The sequence below is a fragment of the Maylandia zebra genome, linkage group LG7 (assembly GCF_041146795.1).
Source record: "Maylandia zebra isolate NMK-2024a linkage group LG7, Mzebra_GT3a, whole genome shotgun sequence".
Classification (NCBI taxonomy): domain Eukaryota; kingdom Metazoa; phylum Chordata; class Actinopteri; order Cichliformes; family Cichlidae; genus Maylandia; species Maylandia zebra.
In genome coordinates, this window is record NC_135173.1 from 51,805,753 (window position 1) to 51,828,669 (window position 22,917).

Here is a 22,917-nt window from a genome sequence, read left to right on the forward strand (position 1 = left end):
AGGAAACCCGGTCCAGTTTCCACAGATGTAAACAGCCCGAGGAGTAGAATAAAAGTTGTCGGGGCTGCAGTAAAAACCTCATCATTCATGACTCATTTTCAGAAAGCGGATCTCTCCCTCCGCTGATAAGACACTGAGTCACACAAGTCCACACACATACACACACAGTGACACACAAACACAAACACATCCCGAGCAACCACAGCCAGCTGTGTGTGTGGATGAGTGTGATGACGCTTCATTAGCAACTAGAGGATGGAAGGGTTGGAGACACAGACACCACAAACATGGATGTGAGCACACTGTTGCACACGTGCATTCAGATACACACACACACACACACACACACACACACACACACACACACACACACACACACACACACACACGCACACACACACACACACACACAGCTGTAGAATTGTTTCTGAAGAGAGGCAGACACACGTCCTTGTCTGGGATAATGCAAATCCCTCAGCTTATGCAACAGTCACCGTCTTTCCCACATTTATGTATTTGGAGCCCTGTTTGCCTACTGTGGCCCACCAGCAACAACTGTTATACACATTTCCTCCTCCAGTGTGTGTGTCTGTGTGTGACCATGTGTGCCTGGATGACCTCCAGTGGTAAACAGTGGTTCCCCCAGCCTGTCACCAGATCTCGGACCCCTACTGGGATCTCAGTCCACTTGCCAGTCAGTTTCTTTAAGTTATGCTGCACACCTGGATGCGGTGAGGGTGCTGAGAGACATTTTGTTTTTGTTTTTTCTGCACATGTGTGTATGTACGAGCGCACATGCATGCACATTTGGTTGGTTTTGGGAGTCTACTACAGTATTTTTGTCTCCAAAACCACAATGTGTGTGTGTTCTTGTGTTTCAGAGAGATAGAGGCTCGCTGAGATCTAAGTGCTTTAGCAGACTCCTGCTTGTGCCCTCCTACTGTAAACAGTTGTGTCACAGTTGAACAATATGTTAAGGCATGCCTTCTATGGTTAAATGCAAATAATTACATTCATTAATACTACTTTTTTGTCAGGGTTGAGACAAGTGTCCAATGTATCTGTAAATTGAGATTTGTGGATTTATTATATGCTGGAACAAAGACTTTTGCATTCTCATGTTGTGACTTGTTAGACTGTTTGTCCATCAGGGACTTAAACGTAGGACCGGACTACCTCTAGAAGCACTATGAGGCTCTGCAGTTACCTTGGCAACACCTCTAAGTAGTTATTTGGGGTTAATGAGGCCAAGGCTCTATCTAAATGAATGGGGAGAGAATTATATCTTTAATGTTAATGGTAAAAAAAAAAGAAGTTTCTGGCTTTATTTATGACTCAATTCATGGTGCCAATATGATCAACATCTCTGCCTTAGCCAGCAATCACATTTGATTGATTGATCATAGTATGGATACAGTTAGTGAGGAATAACTATGAGAAAAAGAGTTAAATAGTCTGTCCAATACCACGTGATTGTTGCCTCTCTCTGACATCCTTCTCTTCTCTTCTTCCAGGAGAGCCCTATTGCTCTGTACCATTTTATATTGTACTTGTTACCTGGGACTTACACAAGTACCCTCTGAAGGTAAGCTTTCCATACTCACCTCCACGTACTGCACTTTCTGACCTCTTTTGTTTGTGCTGAAAAAAACCCCAACTCTGTAAGACTGTAAGGAACCCTGGTGAGGTTTTGCAGTTATTCTTTGCCTTTTTGGTCAAGGCCCAAGCACATAAACACTTTGCTAAGAGAATTGGGCCAGCCGTTGCCATAACAACAGGTGTTGAGTAAGCTAAGTCCAAGGATCTAGGGAGTGATCAGCTCAACCATTCAATGATCCAATGTTGACCATTAATCTAAAAAAAAATGTAAAATCTCATGTCAGTCAGAGGTTAAAGTCAAAATTTTGTCTGGACAGCTGCACTGCTGAAGACCCCACTTAGCAAAGCATTTGTAAAGGCTAATATTCTTCACAAGGGCAAAAGGGAAACGTTTGACGATGTGAAACGTGTACTAGAATTCAGAGATGCCTAAATCAGGAGCTTGCCTCCACTTTGCAGAACATTTTATACAGTTAAGTTAATTCAGTTTTATTCATACTTTATTCATATAGCACCTATTTACAAAGCATTTAGCGAGATGCGCCTTATTATTGTGCTCAGCTCTTTTGCAGGCATGTTTCATCTACCGTAGACATCCTTCTCTGCAGCAAACAGGAGACTGAACAGTTACAGGCTTGCTGGTCAATATATAGTCAAGCATTTTGCAGCTATCTAAGCCACTGGTATTGGTCAAAAAGACTGCATAAGGACTTTGATGAGGCGAGCAGAGTCATTATCCAGTAATGTTTCTCCATAAATGCAGGATGTTAAAACATTTTCAGCTGATTGCTAACAGGCTTGCCTTTAACCGAGATCTTAAGTCAGTGTTACATTCACAATCTTGCATCCAAGTAGCCTTAAAAATCAGTTATTGCAGATTTAATTGAAAACGTTGAGTGTGTTTCTGTTTGATCTCCTTTTGGTACCATTTGGAAGTTTCCTCTGATGAAGAGTTATTGATACAGTCCAGTGAACTGCCCCCCTACTCTAGTCATTATGATTGAGGCTGACAGCACACAGACTTCAGTAGGCCCGACAAAGCAGTGACTGAAAACTGATGGTCGACAAAACCAAATGTCATTTCAGTTCATTACATCAAGGCTCTTCCACAGTCACAGTTCTGCAAATAAGCCTTTGAAAAGCTGACACTTCTTTAAAGTGTCTGGTGTTAACAATTAATGTAACATAACAAGTCTTGGTGGCAATAATTCACCAGAGGTGTAAAATTTAGTAGTCAGACCTAATAAAGTTAGTTGGACATGTTTGGCTCCTTTTTGAAAGCTGAGTTTAGTTTTTAGGCTCCGTTTCATCCTCTAATTAGCCTTTTTATTCAGTAAAGAGTCTCTGTTTTGAACTGTGAAATGCAATGAACTGTGAAAGGATGAACAATAAGAGGAGGAATGTTCAGCAATACGTTCTTGCTGATCAGCCTGTGAGCAACTCACTGTCCCCTGGCACACGGATACCTCAGTGCAGCCTAAGACTTCTTTTGGAGGCCAGAGTCAAGGATTAAGTTGTATATTGAACACTGACATGATTTTATTAGGAAAAAATGTAGCATTTTTTTTCTGCAGTGGAACAAATTTTAAAATGTAAAAGGGGAACAGCCAGGTAATGATTATGGTGAACAACATCTGCATTTGCACGTCATCCCTCACTTTCATTCTTGAGTTTCCAAATCATATGACTCCCCATTCAGCTCTCCATCCTTGTCTGTGTGTCTCTTGAAACATTCAAATAAATAAATTGCCAGAAGGTTGAGGAAAAACAGGAAAATTCCAGATAGACCATGTTTTACCATGTTCTGTCCCTTATCTAAGCATTGATCATAAGACGAAGACTTAGTTTCACGTTTTAAACATATTCAGTAGTCTAATAAGTGATGATTCCAAATATTATATTCAGGGAATTCAGGCAATATATTGCTGTGTTGATGATTGGGGATGATGAGGAAATATCATAAACTATTGTAAACTAGCACAGATCGGCCCGAAAGGGATTATTTCAGTATAAATCAGTGACTTCATCCTCTACAAGGGATACGATCAGAGAAAAGAGCCTTGGACTTTCACTCTATCCTGTTTGAGTGAATTGGCACATTGCGAGACTATAAACTCTGGCCATGTGTTAAACATGCATCTGCTCAGACACTTACAGTATGCTTTATATCTGAGACTGTGCTGTTAATTTATGCCTCTGTAACAGTAGAATAGAAGAATTGGAGACAATGTACAGAACAGATAGAGGTAATGTACCCGCCTGCCTCATTGCCAAGTTCCTGTTGTCCTTTAATGCATCAGAGACCACACAGAGAGTAATATACACCATGCACAGTGTGAATATTATTCCTGTTTTATAAAGCTCTAATGGTTTGAACTAAAGGGAAGTCTTACAGCCTTATACATAGCACGTAAGGACCATAAAGAACTTAAAGCAATCAGCGGAGAAAGAGTCGTTTAACTCAAGGTTCTGTTTTCAGTTTGCATATGTTTAATGTCAAAGTTTTCTAAACCTCTTTTTCTCTCAGCTCAAATATTCCTTCAAACTTTCCCTGCAATTATATGTATTTTCAAAGTCTGGGGCCCAACAGTTTAATAAAGCAAGCCTTGTATTATAGAAAGACAAGCATGTCATTCAAGTCCTCACTCTCTATAGTTTACCAGTGCAGCACATCCCAGCTGTCTTTCCCACTTTTTCTGGTATCTCATCAACACTGCTTTTCCATGGATTCTATACACATGTCCCCATTAGACAGGCCCCAGTGACCACAGGTCAGAGTGAGCCCACAGACAATAAAAATGGTGAGGGGCCTAGGTCTGAGATCACAGGTCATGGAGAGAATGAGGGCTGTGGGACTACTGAGACTGAAACTCTGAACAGAGAGTCAAAGTTGGCTGAAAGGTTGGAAACTGTGCTCCGAACTCTCGAGTTGAGAGATGTTGTACTCACTTGTGGTTTCTGTGGCCATGTTCTGAATGTCCACGCTGACTACATACTGATGAGAAGGACAGAGACGAGATGGGAAAGAGGTTACATGATGACGCTGATGTCATTTAGTTCATTCCCTCGCAAATTAAAGGCTTAAAAACAAAGAGGCACAAAGAAACGTGTCTATCAGTATAGCTAACATTGTCAGCACTTGAACATTAGCTTACAGTACAGCATGCATGCATTAATATGAACAGAGATGAATAAAATGTGTGCCTCAAATACACATTTGCAACAAACACATATTTGTCAGCATTACAAAGCATGCAGTGACCTCGCTTTTGCTTTTCAAGTGCGTTGGCCAGGTGGCTACTAAGAAAGGATTAGGTCCTCTAGTCTGCTTGTACGTTCCTGGTACTGGCTGGATGCTTTAGCCTTGACTCACCTGCAGTGAGTGCAATGCTTAATTGGTTTAGCATTCTATTTTTTTATGACCATATATCCATTCTTTTCTGCTCTATATAACCAAAATTTCATTTGAGGTTTATGGGGTCCAGAGGAAAGACAAAATTAGGATAATAGGCATACACTGGGAGAGGTGTTTAGGTTTAACTGCAACACATTTGGATTGTCTTATCAAAGGATTTCTAATAATTCCTGTTGAACGTTTGACCTTTTAAACTCTAATCACAGTAAGCTGAGATGAATCTCTATGAGTTTTAGTGTTATAGGGTTCAGTAAGGTTTTAGATTACTGGCAAAGATCAACATTATATTTCACTGTGAGTGCAGTACAGAATGTGGTGTACACACGCTGCCCTTGTGCGACACTTTAAGCTGTTCAAGGCATCACAAAAGCCAGACATATTGGAGCAATGTGAATTAGCAAAGCCACTGACATTTGAAGTAGACCTCTGTGCTGTTCAGCAACATAAGAAACAAGATTGCTACGTACTCCTGCCTGTCTGGACATAAATTTATTTTGGCCTAAAGTTGCTATAAACCATCTACAGAAGCACTTAGATTTGCTCAAAGTCTGCTGAGTTCATTATTGTTTTGAATCTTTCTTTCTTTTTGCCTGTCTCTTCACTCTTCAGTGTTTAAGCTACAGTATTTTGTGAACTGCTTCAATATGGACATGATGCAAGCCTCTCGTAGCATAGGAGTCTTTAGTTAAAACAAAACTTTGAAAAAGTGAAATGTTTTGCACCAAATTCTTATGCAAGAACTCAGATTGTCTCATTGACATTTAAATTATTTTTCCACAACCATTTAAAACATGTTACAGTTTGGGCACAAATTACAGTAAAAGTTTAAAACTAGTCCAGATCTCAGTGTGTTCTCTTGTAGTTCTTGCGTGATGTTTGATTTATATTTCTAAAGTTGCCTATGTTGTTTATTTTATCTTGTTCCTGATGATTACCAGGTACCAAAAATATGAGATAACAATAACCATAAACATCACAAACAAGCATGTTGTAAACACTGCTTATCTAACACAGCCCTTTTCTTCCTCTACAGATGTGGACATTCTCCAAAAGTTGGGGCTTAAGGGAGAGAGGACATCACGCATTCTGCCGGCAGGAGTCATTCCGTTCAGATCGGGGATCATCCTCAACCAGCGGGCGCATATTGAGGCTCCATTGCGATCAATCTTTCCTCCGGCCATCTGGCCTAACCTCACGCTGGTCCTGAGTGTACGCTCTCACCGTATCAACAGCGCTTTCCTTTTCACCCTGCTCTCAGACCACAAGAAGCTGCTTCTTGGTCTACAGCTTGTACCGGGAAACCTGGTCCTACACACGGGACCAAATACCTCTGTGGCACTGCCCTATGAGCCCCACGATGGCAAGTGGCACCAGCTGGGTCTGGGAATTAATGGACAGAGAGTGACTCTATATGCCTCCTGCGGAGGGCAGAGTGTTCATGCAGACTTTGGGTCGGACAGTGAAAAGGGGCTGGCTCCAGAGCTCCATGGCTCGCTGCTGCTGGGGAGGACAAGCCAGCAGCAAACTTCAGCACACTTTGAAGGAGCCATTTGCCAGTTTGATCTGGTCCCTTCTGCACAGGCAGCTCACAACTATTGCAGGTACATTAAGAAACAGTGCAGGGAAGCTGACACGTACAGGCCTAACCTTTCTCCTTTGCTGCCTATTGTACCGAGAGAAAGAAACATCACAGCTACTGCTGCTACCCCTAAACGTGGAAGCCCAGTAACCGCCAGGAAAACCACAGGGTTCAGCCTCGCCAGGAGCGCTGCTGCTGCAGCCTCAGCTGTCAGATATGTGGCCCCCACCCAAACGATAAAACCGAACCAAGGGACCATCATCCCAAAGACCCTGTTGGGAACTGTGATACCAGTTACAGACCAAGTTGGTTTGGTTTCACCACCTCTCAAGACCAGAACCAGCACTGTCACAACACCACTCAGGACAGGAGCACCACCCACGAAACCATCAACGGCAAGACCCTCCAGTCCTAAAGCTTTTAATCAGAAATCCTCTAAACCTACTCCATCAAAACCCACTCCATCAAAACACAGTCCACCAAAACCCACTCCCCCAAAACACAGTCCACCAAAACCCACTTCATCAAAACACAGTCCACCAAAACCCACTCCATCAAAACACAGTCCACCAAAACCCAGTCTCTCTTATCCCACTCCATCAAAACCCAGTCCGATAAAACCCAGTCCCTCAAAACCCACACTCTCTAAACCCACTCTGTCAAAACCCACCCCTCAAAACAACCCAAAAAATGCAAGTGTGGGAGCAAGCAATTCAAAGAAACCTACGATACCAGTCAGTACCAGCACCAAACCCTCCAAGACAAAGCCTAAACCTGCATTATTAGACCAAGGTGCAGTCCCAAAGAAACCCCAACCCACCAGAGCCAGTAAAACTCCTTCCAAGTCTAAAGTTACATCATCGAAAGCCACTCCGTCCAAACCCAAACCAGATTCTCTAAAAGATGCTCCTTTTAAACCAACAACATCAAAGGTCAACCGCTCAAAATCAGCCACCCCCAAACCTACAGCTGCTAAAACCCCTAAGCCAACAAAGCAACCAATGACCACCAAGGCTCCAGTCACCCCAAGACCTACTAAACCTTCATACAACCCAGTTACACCACCTGCTACTGATGGCTTCCAGAGCTGGGAGGTGCCACCTACGCAATTCTCCATGCTGGTAGAAGCTAAGGGAGAGAAAGGAAATGTAGGACCGCAGGTAAGAACTTTTGGTCAACCTGAGCTGTTTAGTGAGACTGGTTGTGTGTAAATGCTACAAGAAAAAAAATCTATATCAGCACTGGTGTTTTGCAAAATCAAGGTGAGCAAGCAGTGCACAGACTATGTCTCATCTCTGTGCCTGCAGCTGTGTGTGGCAAGTTTACATTAGTAAAGCAATAAAAGTGAATGGAGCTTTTCTTTTAGCTCATCCCAGTCTGCCTTGGTCTTTGTCACTTGTAACAAAGACCAGTGCAGTTTTGATTTAGGTGTTTTTGGGTTAGAAAAAGACCACACAGATATTTAGGTTAATATGGAACAGTCTCCTTTGCCACAGAGGTTTGAAGCCCTGCTATATTTCTCTAATTCTTTTCACCTTACTCCATGCACAGAGCCTTCCAGTCTGGCTGTGACATGTCAGGTCTGACGCCTTGCCGTCTCAGCACCAGATTCCTCTTTCAGAGAGTTCTGGTGGAGGTTGCATGGTCTCGTTTCAAAGCCAGGTCCAGGTCAAAGGTTAAAGCAGTCAGCAAACATTCAGCTTCCCAATACAGGCGTTAAGTTAGGCGAGGCCCTCCTTCAGCATCAGAACAAGTCTCAGAAAATGTGCTTGTCTCCACGAAGCAGAGAATACCTTTGTGTACACAACTGTCTACACAGTTTCCCAACTCAAAATGTGGTCAGAATGATCAGACCACAATGTCTCTGTCAGTGTCTCTTGGGTGTGTTCATACTTGTACCTGTGATTAAGTCATCTTAGTGTAAAGTGCAAGCAGGGCCTGCTCGTTTGATACGTGTGCCTTGCTTATTCTTTGCAGCAGCCTGTCATTTGGTGCTGTAGACTGCAGAATACAGTGTGTCTAGGGCTCGCTAATTTACCTCTGTAGTGATGTCCAGTAGATGCTTTACTGTCATTAAGGTGAGCCAAGTTGCTGGCATTTAGAAACCAGGACCTGTAATCTTGATATGAAGTGCAGTCATTTACCGAAGAAAATAAATTGTAGAAGGATCAGTAAGGGAAGTTTGAAGATTATTTACCAAAGGACTGTCTGCTGATACTGTGCTGAGGCTTATGCTAAATGTAGGTTAAGTTGCACTAAATGTAGGGTAGGTTGTGGTGGAGTTCTGGCCCTGAAGTACAATAAAGCCATAGAAATGCTCTGGGCTTTATCTTAAAAGTGCATGAAAATGTGCATTTTGCCTGACTTCAATGACTGGGTAAGATATTATGAGACTGGAAGACCTATTTATTTTAAATGTGGATGCCTGCACATACACGTGCCTCCTGCTCTGTCTCTGTGTAACTGTGTAGTACCATCAGAGATCCCGAGTGAAGCAGTTATGGTTTCCTCTCAGTATGGATCTTGATTTTTTTTTTTTTTTTTACGCATGCCATTAGTGTACTGTGCCAACTCTTTTCCCAAGAGCACAACATTTTATGTGCACGCTTTTCTTGCACACCTTAAGAGCCTTTAACAGTTACAGCAGAAGTGTGATTTGGACTTCCTGTCGCACAGAAACAGAGCTCCAGCTGCCAGAAGAAACATCCAGCTCAGGCACATATACATGCTGCAGTCGCTCTTCTGAAGCACCTTTGGCGCCTCACTCCTACCATGAAAAATGGTTTCCTTTGACATCTGCTCCACTGCATTTTTTTGAGATTGAATTTGAATCTGAATTGACTGTATGGAAACATACTTCTGTGCTCAGTTAAAGTGCACTTTATATATAAGCTTTTAGAGAGGAAACCTTAAAAACACGTTTTTCAAACTCGCCAAGCACGATTTTCATCGCTGTAAACGTAGAAACAGAGTTTATCGTGTATCAAAGGACAACTCTGTGCACAGCAATGCACAATTCATATATGCAGACGAGCACAGCCAGCATAACTGAAAGCATCCTTTCCAGAAGCCTGAACAAATTGTCTTAGAGAAAAGAAATGAGGTAAGATTGACAGGTGCAAAAAGGAAAAGACAGTGAAGTAAATAAACAAACCAGGCTAAGAAAGGAAGGCCGAGGCAGGGGGTGTAAGTGTGAAGACGGACACTGGTGTATGTTGACGTTGACAGGTCTTCAGGCCACCATAGGGCACACCACCTGCAACAGTAAGGGTGGTCTCTACTTAGGAGGTCATTGCGGAGGAGGAGATGGTTCCAGCACAGTTATAAATAAATAAATAAATAAATCAGAGAATAGACAGACACACTTTATGCAGGTAGTGACTATTATTAGAATAACCCTGAGGATCAGACATGATGTCTGTGTGTGTAAAGAATGAGTTGTGGTTTTCTTTATTTAAATTGTTTTTGAATTAGTCTCTTCTTTCTTAAATTCTTTTTGAGAGCTAAAATGAGTCAATATCAAAAAGCGAGATGCTGCTTATTTTTTACTACTCGACTATTTATCGATTTTTTTGAGGACAAAATATGTAAAACGTGTTATATAAACACTTTACTACAAGATGCTTTAACAACCAGAAGCCCACATTGTTGCCTGTTTTGCCAAAATGACCAAAAATACTGTTTTCCCTGATTTCTGCGTTTTCTCCCTCTTTTTCAATTAAAAGAAAACAAATGAGCACGGGCCTGATATAGACACACAGGGGCATTGAGCGGTGCAGGAAATGACCTGTTATTTCTAGTGTTTCTACGATTTCCTGCCGCAAGGGCTCAAATCCTCTCGATGGCTAAGGGTGAACTCTCAACACCTTGAGATGGAATTACTTCAGAGGGAAAAGGTGTCGCTTTGTGTGCGGTTTTTTCACCCTGTGGATGAATGGCAGCCTCTGTGATGTAGATGAATCCACCGAGAAAATGCATTGGATGAGAGTCTGGTTCTGTCAGTGTATGCTAAATGAATATACTTAGTCATTGTGCTGTATAAATGGTGTATCAGACTGCAACACTAACCAAATAATCTTTCTGTAGGGGCTGCCTGGACCTCCAGGGAAGCCAGGCGTGCTAGGCAAGAGGGGTCCTCGGGTAAGTGTCTTTGACCACCCCCTGACACCTCCAACCAGATCGAACACATTTTCATAAAAAACGATTCTGTCTGTTGTTGAGGGTTTTTTGTTTATTGTTTTTTTTTTTTAAATAAATGTAAATAAGTGTGTGTTTTATCCTACCTGTTGACCTAAACCTCAAAGGCAAAAAAGCCACAATAACCAAACAAGACGCAGTCATGAAAATAAAAGCCTTCCAAGTCCCTCCTATCAACCCAGCGCTCACACATATACTCACACACAAAGTCTTCCTATGCAGACAGATTGACCATATTCAGCATGGGGATGCGAGTGCTGACCTCCCACCCCTGAGCATAAACAGGAAAGCTTCTATAAAGACGGTCTTTGAAAAGGCTGCCTGTGCCACAGGATGCCTAATAAAAGCACTGTAAACAGACAAAGAACACATGGCTTCACTGGACTTTCTACTTCCGACTGAACTGTTGCAGCAGACTGCACCAACACTCCATAGGAATCCCATTCTGGGCTAATGAAAGACTTCTTTTTTCCAAGGAAGTTAAATAAATCTAGTCTTCTTACAGGAGCTCTCTTCCTCTGTTTCTCACTTACTGTCCCATAAAATGTAAGGATTCAGCCTGACATTTGTTTGTAACCACGACGGCAGCACGTTTGCATTGCCCAAACTGAACTATCATAACCCTTTAACGGATTGTAATAAAATGTGTTCCTCTTATCCAGCAGTACCCATAGAGGGAAACAACAGTAGAAGTTTTAACACATACTGTGTTGATTTACATAAAATGTACCACAAAAAAATCAGAATTCAGAGGAATTCTGACAATTTTGGTGTCAATTTTTTTCTCCTTTTGTTTTTGTCTGAAAAATTACATCACCCCCACCAATCAACAACTTGTTGTATCCTATCAGCACATTGCATTATCCCCTAATGTCAATTACCTCATTGATATTAGCGCTTAGCACAGTTGTGCCTGTGGTATCCCTTATGTTCTTGGTGTTAAACTGTTAATTACAAGGAAGGTACTGCAAACCTGCATTAAAAAAAAAAAGTCTGACATTTTATGCACTACACAGTGATTTCAGATATCCTTTATATTTTTATTTGTTGTTGTTTAAGTATAATATGTACTACGTGCTTATTCCTCCATGTCTGCAAGACCGTTAAGCTAAAGTCTCTGCGATCCCCAGCGCCACTACATATGTATGAAAAGCTCTTTGTCTGGCTCTAATTAAAGCTATTTAAGCCCAATCAGCACCTCCCGTTCTGTCTGTAGTACCAGTTTCACCACATTGGTCCCTCTTGTGGGATTTCTTATGATCCAAATCAAACTTACCTGGAATGAATCCTAAATAGGGTTTAAAAATCTAAGCAGAGAGCTGCGTGAAGCCAGTCAAGCCAAGCATGAGTCTGAGTGGAAATATGTTTTGCGCAAGAAAGCTGAAACTTTCCTCCAAATGTATTTTGGAAATTTACAAGGAGAGCTGTTAAAGCTTTTCCTAAGGAACACTTTCTCTATTTTGGACTCGTAAGCAATGAATGCGTAAGATAAATGCAAATAAACAGAAGGATAACTTTGATAACTGCAGTAGTTCAAGCAGGAAAAATGTGCTGCAGCATAATCCTTAATCACTGGTTGGATCCCAGGCTGGGCTGGACTTCTCAACTCTAACTTGCCCTTGATAAAGCTTTAGCATATGGCAGTGACCCCTTACCATTATCATAGCTTAGAAGTGACTTTTGTCAAACTCAATAAACTATCTCAGCAACAGCATCACGCTTATGTCAAGAGAGATGTTGAACTGCTGGTGGCATTCTCAGTGGAAGTGGTTGGTTTGCAAAGGGCAAGCAATGAAAAGAAGTCATTTTCAGTAAGGATGTATTTATAAATCCAGGGGTCAGTTGCAAACGCGCTGCCAGTGTGATTTAGTTTAACCCACACACTTGGGCCCATAAGCGCTCACATGGGATTGTATGCGTGCTACAACACTAATCCCTCCGTGCAGCACAGACATACCGTATGTGGGTGAGTTTACAAACTGCCTATATAAAGAGTGAGACAGATTATGGCGCTTTCCTGTAAACAAAAGCATTTATCAAATTTAACTGCTGCTGCCATGTGTGTGTGCAAACATAGAAAGCCACACACACACATGCTAACATGCACTCCGCGCAAAGACATGCTATGCAAACTCTCCCCTCTTAGCCAGATGTATGTGTGGTTTCAATTTAGGAAGGGAAATTTACTTGTTGGTCACTTAAAAATTTGAATATATGGTGCAGATTGCTTAGTCTGCAGGGTCACAGGTAGGTTCTTTTGTTTGAAAGACTAGTTTCTGATAAAAGAGCTCTACCAGGTTTGACCTTCTGTAGCCTGGGATTACTGGAAGTCTGCATGATGACACACAGAGCACCATTGAGCCCAAGAAGAACCAACCATGAACCTTGACCTCTCATCCCACACATGAGAGTGCGAGATGCCATCTCTATGGCAACAGATGTGAGTACAGAGATCGTTGCTCAGTACCCATGAATAGTCGGGCCGAACTTTTTCGAGTGTATTTGAGGGTATATAATGACGACGATGGTATGAGGGTGTGAGTGGAAATGTGGATGCATCGTCAGCGCACAGGCCTATATCTATCTGAAGCCTGTGTGTGTGCGTGTGTGTTTGTGTGTTCATCTGGAAACTGCTGGGTCAAAAGGGTCTTTGTGTGGGTGAAAATATCTCTGTCACCCATCTTTCCTCCTGCATTCCCTCCAAACCACTCCTCTGTCGCTAACCAAATTTCCCCTACCCTGCTTCACCTGTATGCATTCAGATCCCAGATCGGCATACGGAATAGAAACCTGGAAAACTTTAAAGAACTTTCAAATGAAAACATGTGCTCCTCTGTTGGGCTCTTTCGGTAACACCACGCAACAGATCAGCTTTTCAAGGGTCTTTATAATCCCTAGAGTAAACTGTGTGAACGGGTCTTTCCTCTGGAACAACTTTGTAATGACCTCCGGGACTATAAAAATCACAGACCAATCCCCTTTTGGGCACTTTGTTTTGGCATAAAAACCACATCTAGGTTTCCATCTTAATTTCCAAACTCGTCATTCACATTATTAATTATTACTATTATTGTTTTAAATACCTAAATAATACTTTAGACTTTTACTCGTTATTTCCTTTTTCATATGCTAAAAATGTTGGCACAGAAGCAGTTCATTCATCCCCATCTGCTTCTGTTATTATAGCATTTGAGTGTAATTCATGTGGCATTAAGCTGCAAATTCCACTCTTTTTATCCAGCAGTGGCGAGGTCTGTTTTCAGACTTTTAACAAACAGTGAAATATCTTTAGGGGCAAAGGTTCGAGTGTCTGTGAATGCTTGGTGGAATCTTTAATTATGAGGACATCCAGCAGTTTCACATGCTCTCTTGATCTAATGTTAGTTAATCAGATACTGCCCCGTCTGCTCTCATTTGGCACAGCATCATACAGAATCTCTTTTATCTTTAATATGGTGGCTGTACATACATTTAAAGTCTCTTTTATGAGCTAGTGTTGAAAGTCAGAGTATGTTTACAGCACAGCCCATCAAAAGGCCTCATCTAAAATATTCTGCGTGTGAACGTGACTTTGGCAGTGATGTCATGTATCCAATTTTAAGTGCGTATGGTGCATGTGTTGGCTTCAAGTTGCACATATGTTGTTGGGCATTTTGGTATATTTAAGCATAGGTATTTATATACAATATGGTGGCATATGATGAAACATTAGAAGCTACCATTTGTTTAGATTTTCACCATTTTGTCTCCAAAGAACTGGAATCAATTACACAGAGCTAGCAGCACTATTACCGCAGGAACCACAGCAACGCCCTGTATTGCTGTTCAGAGGTTGGTGGCTTTTTATTTGATAGCCCTTAGCTTGTGTGTGCCCCACCCTGGTCTTCTCTAATTAGACACCTGTTGCGAGAGAGAAGGAGCAAGATGCGGAGGCGAGAGCACTGCAGCAAATGTTAGTGCCAGCCCATGCCTACTAGAGCACTGACCAACCTGTGGTAAGCCACAGGGTTAATTTTGAATCATGTAATTCAAACTTGTCTTGTTTGTGTAAGTTTATTTAGGGCACAACAGGGACCCTTAATGCTGTCTGGACAGACCAGCTCTCGAGGAATGCCAGCTGTATACAAAACCGAAAATGAAAAGGGAAGCATGTGGGAGGACAAGAGGCGAGGTCTTAACTTGAGAATGCTTGGAATGAGAGTATTTCAAAATCGTACTTTTTCTTATTTTCTTTCAGAGGCTTACTGCTACAATTGCATGTGCTCATCTGAAACATGGCCAAAAATTCAAATAATGAGTTCAGCGTATGTACAAATAATGCATGTAAGCCAAAAGCTCAGGCTTCAGACTGCTCTAAGTACTCAGTTTAGGGTTTTTTTTTTTGTTGTTGTTTTTTTTACTCATGGCTCTCTGTATGAAATCCTTACTAAGGTCATCCCAAGCATAAGAGAAGCCCCATTTGTTTAATTCTTTTGTTTGTGAGGGGCAACCAATCAGAAGAACGTTGGCTTAAAGGCAGTAGAAGGGTTGTAAAACAGCTTGTTTCAGACGAAGGGCAGATGCACAAAGACCCAGTAAGACCTGAGGACTCTTTTGACCTGTGAATCATGCAAAGTAAATGGACTGGTTCTTCTATGGCACTTTTCTACTTGAGCTTTGAAAGCGCTTTATACAGCATGCCTCATTCACCCACATTTATACAAACATTTTTTATGCCTAAGTGCTTTCTATCTAACATTCACACTCTGATGAATGCATCAAAGAGTAACTTCAGTATCTTACCCAAGAATACTTTGGTAAGTAGGTTGGAGCATCCAGGGATTGAACCTTAGTAGATGACCTGCTCTACATCCTGAGCTACAGCAAACAAATCAATGCAAAGTTAAATTGAATAAAATCTTTGCTGGAAATTCCTGAGTGTTACTTAATAAGAACCTCGTGTCACCAAGATGCTGTGTTCACCCATCACAAACTCTTGGTCACTTTCATCAAACTGTCCCTTAATAGAAAGATCCGTTCCATCAAAGGCCTGCTGTATGCTGTCATGTCATGTCTGATTTAAATGACCTCCTCAGCATGTCCTGAAGTTCTCCAGAGGCCTGGTAATGAACTAATCATTGGTTCAGGTGTGTTGACCCAGGGTGAGATCTAAAACCTGCAGGACACCGACCCTCGAGGCTTGGAGTTTGACACCCCTGCCTTACATAATAACTTCCTGATTTGTTTTTAGCCACCTCAGTAAAACCTGCTGACCCAGCTCTTAAAGCAGTTTTTGCTCTTTTTCCACATTTTGACTCGATCAGCCCTGACCCAGGACAGAGCTAGGTCATGGACCCAAAAATGGCATACCATTTGGAGGGAAGGAGTGAGCATTATACAGCAAACTCAGAAGAAGAGAGGGGAAGACAAACAGCTATCTAAGTGACGGGGACATAGCAGCCTCACATGCTTTTTTTCTGCAGGCTGTTTTTCAAACCCAAGAAAAACTGGTGTGTTTTCACCCTCTGGCTTCCAACATCTTCTTTTAAACCTCCCTGTGGGGGTTACTGGACAGAGTGAGATGGTTTTACATTACAAATGTGCCGCCGCTGTAGATCTTGCTTTGTTTGAGCTCATTTCCTCACCAACAGTCGGTGCAGACAGAAATGCACACCAGTGATCGAATTCAAAATGTTATGAAATGAGATGATCTGTATTACTCATTAAGATCCCTGGAAAATGTGTGTTTGTTTGTGCGTGTGTGTGTGTTGGGGGGGGGGGGGGGGGGGGGGTGCTTGTGGAGTCTGTGGCGAGTGGGGGCAGGAAAACCACATCCATATGGTAAAGCAGCTCCTGAGAGCCCCATTTTTTCCATAAGCATCTACCCCCAACAACAACGCCAAATACCTCATCAGCACACTCACACATACACACACAGCTGATTTATAGGAAAACAGGTTGAGGCTGAGCTTCTCCAGACAGTCTTTACCCCCCACCTTCATCCCTGGTCTCATTCACAGAAGCAAAGCCACAGTCTGCGTCAGCTCTTTTTTTATGCAAATGCCTGCTCTTGATCTTGATCACCTTTTGATTGTGTTTTACTTTTTCTCATTTCAACACAGGGCCCCCCTGGTCCACATGGAAACCCTGGGAGACCCGGTCCACCTGGATTCAAGGTACACATCTAGTCTAACCTTTGGTCCTGCGTGATCCAGCCATGTCGATTTTCCCATATGAAGTGGTTACACGATTGGGTTTGCCTATACTGCTATTTTACTATGATGTAATGTGAATCATAATCCCATGAGAACATGTTAGATTTACATTTTTCTATATCAGCTGGAAACCCCTACAAAGCAAAACGGTAATGGAGTTTGATGGCAGAAAAATAAAGGAAACTTCAGTTCACAGCAGGGCTGCAAGTACCTGGCAGCTGGAGTACAGAAGCTGTTTCACTTTAGCATGTGTGCTGAAGAGATCAATGTTAGGATTCCCATTTATACTTGAATTGTTCTGCAGACTTTTGCAAGCGACTGAGGTTTTTATGTTGAAAGGTCTTGAGGTCTTTAAGGAGAAAATATATAAATATATGTATATATAATATTTTCTGCATTCCTGATGTAATGGATTTATGCCTTTGCAAATACCCTTAACCTCTGACATTGTGTGCTTACATGGTAGAGTGAGGGCCTGCACCTAAAGTGCATTATGAAAAAAAATGGAAACTTTTCCAAACCTTCAAGCTATTATCATACCCTATTATTTATTGATTGCACTCAGATTTGTTGCTTTCCAGCTGAGAGGTAGATTGGAAGGGCGATTTCTCTGCAGTGTAAGAAAGGCTGCTGGCTGCTGGTTAGCATGCTTAATAACAACACTGGAAACATAAGCAAACTGTTTAAAGAACCTCTAAGTCTCATGAGTTACAGATAAGGTCAGGCATATGCAAACACGATGGAATGATCAGCAGCAAAGGTTTAATGAGAACTTCGGTATATTGTGAGACAGACTGGTGTGGGCCAAGCTTCTTCTTCCTGGCAAGTGTGTTGAAAGAAAGATTATGGAGTGTTTGATGTCTCGGGGTGCACCACAATCTTCGTTCTTTCATCATTAATAAACGAGACAGAGTTGTAAATGGCAGGGGTCCGAAGGGGAAAGAGAGGGAGTCAGCACTCAGTGTAATTTCCGATCCGTGGCTTTGATGTGCTGAAACCCCATTATTGTTACCTGCTGACAATGAAGCTTGGTGTGTGTGTGTGTGTGTGTGTGTGTGTGTGTGTGTGTGTGTGTGTGTGTGTGTGTGTGTGTGTGTGTGTGTGTGTGTGTGTGTGGAGGCCACTAAGTAGAGCATGTGTGTTACTAAATTTCTCACACTACAAAGACGTTACTTGTTATCTTTAAGTATGTGATATAAAGAGGGACCCCTTTATGTCCTTTAAGTCTTCCACAAAAAGAAAATATGTTCATATTTTATTCATGTGATAAATATGATTGACTTCACCGTGTGAGTTTGGTGAATTGTTTGTTTCTCCCAGGGGAACAAAGGTGACCCTGGAATCTCACCTGGACCAGCACCCAAAGGAGAGAAGGTATAATATCCTCCCTATACTTATTTTCCCCATTAATTTGTAATGATGTCCTGGGTGGCTCTAAGCGCATTTCTGATTGCTGTGTGTGTGACCTCACTTTCCTCCACACTTGGCCTTTAAACATTCCCACTTTGTATTCCAGGGAGACTCGGGGATCATTGGCCCAGTTGGAATGATTGGCCAGCCAGGTCGAAAGGTAAGACTTGAACTGCTAATGTCCTTCCAGAGCTTCTCAAAACCCTTTCATCAAGTTTACTCTCAGTAAACTGAAGTGAATTGTTCTTAAACGCCTATTTACCAACTAAAAGGCGAGCAAAGCGTTTGCATCTGCAAACTATGAGGCGAGGCCCGAGGCAATGCATGAGTCACAATGTGTATTGGTAATGTGTCTGTGTGTGGTGTTGTTTGTGTATAACCTGCTCATCTTTGTAAAAGTATCTCTACTCATCTTCTGCTTCCCAATTCTCTCCATTTTTGTTTTTCCTTTTTGTGCTCGCCAGTTTGTTTAGTGGATCCTGCAGAGATCTGGCAGGAAGGCTGCCACAGGAGATAAAGGGGTCAGACTTTTTTTCAAAGGGGAAAAGAGAATGGGAATCATGCACTCAGTCGTCAAATTGCTAGTGTCTTAAATCTTACTTAAGGCACGGCTTGAGTGATTCATAAGTCCAAGGAAGTAAAATGTAGGGCAGACCTTCTGGTAGACAGAAGTGTAACAAGCACAGACTGAGATTAAGACCAAGTTGAATGTCTGGGTTGTGTATGCGTCTCTGTGGGCATGAATGCATCCCTGTGTGCTTATCTTTGTGAGCGCGTGTGTTACTACTTGTTAATACTTGTTCCCTGAGGGCGCGTCAGCAGTTGAAGTTTAAGTGAACGAATTTTGGCTCAGTACATGTGGAAAAGATACAAACAATCAGCCAAATGCAATGTGTCAGAATTAAATGTGGTTTCTTGGTTAGTGGTTAGAGAAAGGATGCAACCCATTCCCATTCCCTAGATTCATATTTTAACTCTAGGGGAACCACCTTTAACATCATTTTCCAATATACAGGGTTACATTTTAGCATTGCCAATGTGAGAAGAACAGAAAATTTAGGGTCCGAATTTAAAAGTAGGTTGGGTGGTGAATGACTGGGGCTCCTTTACGTTCACTCTCTATTTTTGACTTGCAGTTACATTCAAACAACTAAACTCTGTGGTTAGATTCAGGGGGAAAGTTAGGGTTGTCGTGTTGAACACACACTAAGAGCCCCATTTTTCCCATCTGCGTCAGGTTTCCTTCGATACCGTGGTTACGCATCCTTGGTTAACATAGTTACCCATTCTGTAACAGTGACTACGTCAGTGGACTGCTTTTTCCCCTTAATCAGCGTTTTAAACTCTACTCCACTGAAAAGTTGCAAAACGATGTAAAAATTGCCCAGGTTATTACAGTGTAATATGCTAGGTACCTGATCAAGTGTCGCTTTGTAATGACTTAGGAGTGAGGGCAGATTGAGGAACAAAACTTTGGTTGTAAAGACTTTAACTTGTAAACAATGTAAACTTAGTTATGAAGTCATATAACACAGTGAATAAACTACGAAAGCTAGAATAAAGGAGTGGAGCCTGACCCACAGTTTCATATAGTAGTGCCAAGTAAACTCCAGCTGATGGCAGTTAATTAAATTGAATACCTCTGAAATATGACAGATATAAACAAAGACCGCATGTGAGCCAGAAAAATGTTGGGAACCACTTCAGTTTAATCTTTGTGCTCGCTTCCAGTCAGCATCAAAATAGTTCCTTTCACCCTTTTTCCAAGTAAACTGTTGCAAACATATGTCTAATAAATGAAAAGAAGATCCTATTAAAAGCTTCCAATCACATCATGCATCAAATGCAGCTGAGCCGTGCACATGTCTTAAACAAATTAGGTCAGTAATTGAATAGTGCAGGTTGACTGTATGCCTTTCAGACTAGGTGTAAAGCACTTCTGGCTGTATTTACTTTCTCCCCAGAGCCACAGTGCTCTGTAACACAGTGTCAGACTTCAGCCGGATGGCTACCTCGGGCTCAACATATGGCTTTTGTTAGGTGTCTGCTTTTCTGTGTGTGTTGTGTGTGTGTGTGTCTTAGTCCATTTGTATGTCGCTGCCTCTCTCTTTCACACACACTCAGCCAGAATGGAAACAAAAAAAAATGTAAGTCTGGTGAAAAACATTCACAGATTCCTTTAAAACTAGCAATTTGAAGATTTATCAAGAAGTTAGTGCCTTTTAACTTGGCCAAGGGTGACTACACAGATTAGGTCAGATTATTTAAGACAGTGATTTGTTTGTTAGCATAAATGTAAGATCACTTTAAAGTATGCACTGTATACTTACTTTTTTACCCTCGACAGCATTTTCCGCTTATCTGCATGCAGTCCAGAGGTGGAGCAAACTGCTTTAATAAAACCCAAGGGCACATTATAGCTCGAATTATCAGAATGACATCATAGACTCTTCACTAGGGGAGCGTAACCATAGCAACTTCATACACACACACACACACACACACACACACACACACACACACACACACACACACACACACAGAGACTGACATCACCAAAGCATGCCTCAGGTATTGGTCAATGAACCACAGACAACTTGACTATAAAGGAAACTTGTTAAAGTAAGCACAAGGAGGCAACTTCCTTTCTGTACACAAACACAAAGAAGCTCATTAACCTGCTTCCATCCTGCAGTAAACAAAGCACAATAACTTGTTGTAGTTATCGGCTATCCACTGTAGCAGCAGTTTCCTTAAATGAATCTCCATCCTTAATGCAACACTGTGACAGGCGTGTGAGTCAGTCTCCAAAGGGTACTCCTCAAACAGGCCTTGTTCTGTTCATTTTCAAGGTGGAAAGTCCCAGATGCGTTTCGCCCTGATGTAGATCTCTCCATTTCCACAGAAGCCAGATGAATACAAAGAGAATGCAATATTTGAAAACAAATAACAACATTTATGGGCATTGGATTTCCCTCGTAGGCCACCCTGAAACACCTTCGTATTGCTCTTGTGTTTCTAGCTGTTTAACTTTCTCTGTCATCGTTTGCTTGTTTTTCTGTGGTTTAGGAAAACAGGACAACAGCAACTTTTCCTCTCTTCTCCTCTGTATTTTTGCCCTCCACTTTCTCTGTCTCACACACAAACACGCACGAATATCCAGCCTCTAATTCATCCTTAGCCGTGATGTTTCGACCGGGAATTCTGGAATTTGGCTTCTGGGTTTTGGGGGGGTTTTTTTCCGTGGAAACTTTAATGGAGGAAACAGTGGTACTTTAAATGTGTGATACTAGAGTGTGATTTTACACTGTCAGACAAGCCAAATATGTTCCGCTCTGTACAACATTTGTTCTAGCAGGCAGGCTCTGAATGGTTTTTCAGTATGGCGAGGCAGGGTCAGGGATAGGGGACATACACAGGGCCAAACCTCAACTACAAATCCACAGTACAAGCCACGCATCTCACCTTACTGCCTGCATGCCCTGTGTCCCATCCCAGGACTAGGTGATCCGTCTCTCCTCACTTTCTGCCTGTCTCTTAAAGTGTCCATACTTTTTTCACCTGAAAGTCGAGACATACCGTCGAGCAGAGCAATATCTATTTGCTGGGCCTTCATGTCATATGAAGCTATTTAAAACTATGTTTCTTATTGACATTGTTTGCATTGACAGCCTATAGGGATGTAAGGAACGATATATGAGGATTCTAAATTCACATTACTTTGTTAGGACTTTGTTATGTACATTACAGTAACTGGTTAAAACCATTTAACACAACAGTTTGAATATATGCACAATGAAATAGCAAAAACCTGCACTTTCCACTTCTTTTCCACATCTTAAAGTTTTCTGTTAATGACTGTAGGACAATAAAGGATTTATGTCCTGTGGGTGATGTAGGTGTCATCACACAAACCATGTATCTTGAACATAGCTGTAATGGGTATGTTAATCAGCACTGTCTTCGTTGCTGTTAGCAACTGAATCGTCTGAAAATGTTCATAATTTGCCAGAGATTGTGCAAACTTTTAAAGACTACGAGAGCATATCCAGACAGCTGGAAAGTAATCCATAAACACTCTTGTCGACTCAGTGGTTATGCAACATTGTGGGAAAATGTGACTGTCTTGAGACACTTTGTGGTGTTTATAAAAAGTCTCTATACTTGTGCTTTTCACATACGTGTTATCCAAATATGTGATTGTTTTACAGCAAGCAAAGTTTGGATACTCTGATGTTTTTCAGTTTTATACAATAAAATCCTTTTCAATGAATTCCAAAAGGAGAAGTAGCCTATAATTAAAAGGTAGAATCATATACTGTATTTCACTCCCAGTTCCAGACAGTGTATTAATCATCCTCGTTTCCTTTATTTGTGCATGGCAGTTTGTTGTATGACATTAATCTGCCTGGAGTCCCGTTCCAAACCAAACTCTCTCCATTAAGCTCCTGCTCACTGTTCAAACTAACAAATGCTCCACATGCTCATCATCATCATAATTATGAGAGAATTCAAATCAACCA

General features: G+C 41.8%; 1 protein-coding gene across 1 annotated transcript in view; it reads left to right on the forward strand.

Annotated features, from left to right (window-relative positions):
- The window catches only part of col27a1a (collagen, type XXVII, alpha 1a), a 65,808-nt gene that overhangs the window by 2,912 nt on the left and 39,979 nt on the right, over positions 1-22,917 (forward strand). Inside the window, exons 2-7 of the mRNA XM_004549767.3 lie at positions 1,515-1,585; positions 6,048-7,753; positions 10,680-10,733; positions 16,892-16,945; positions 18,305-18,358; positions 18,501-18,554. Coding sequence (XP_004549824.3) covers positions 1,515-1,585; positions 6,048-7,753; positions 10,680-10,733; positions 16,892-16,945; positions 18,305-18,358; positions 18,501-18,554 — 1,993 coding nt within the window. The remainder of the gene's footprint in view (positions 1-1,514; positions 1,586-6,047; positions 7,754-10,679; positions 10,734-16,891; positions 16,946-18,304; positions 18,359-18,500; positions 18,555-22,917) is intronic.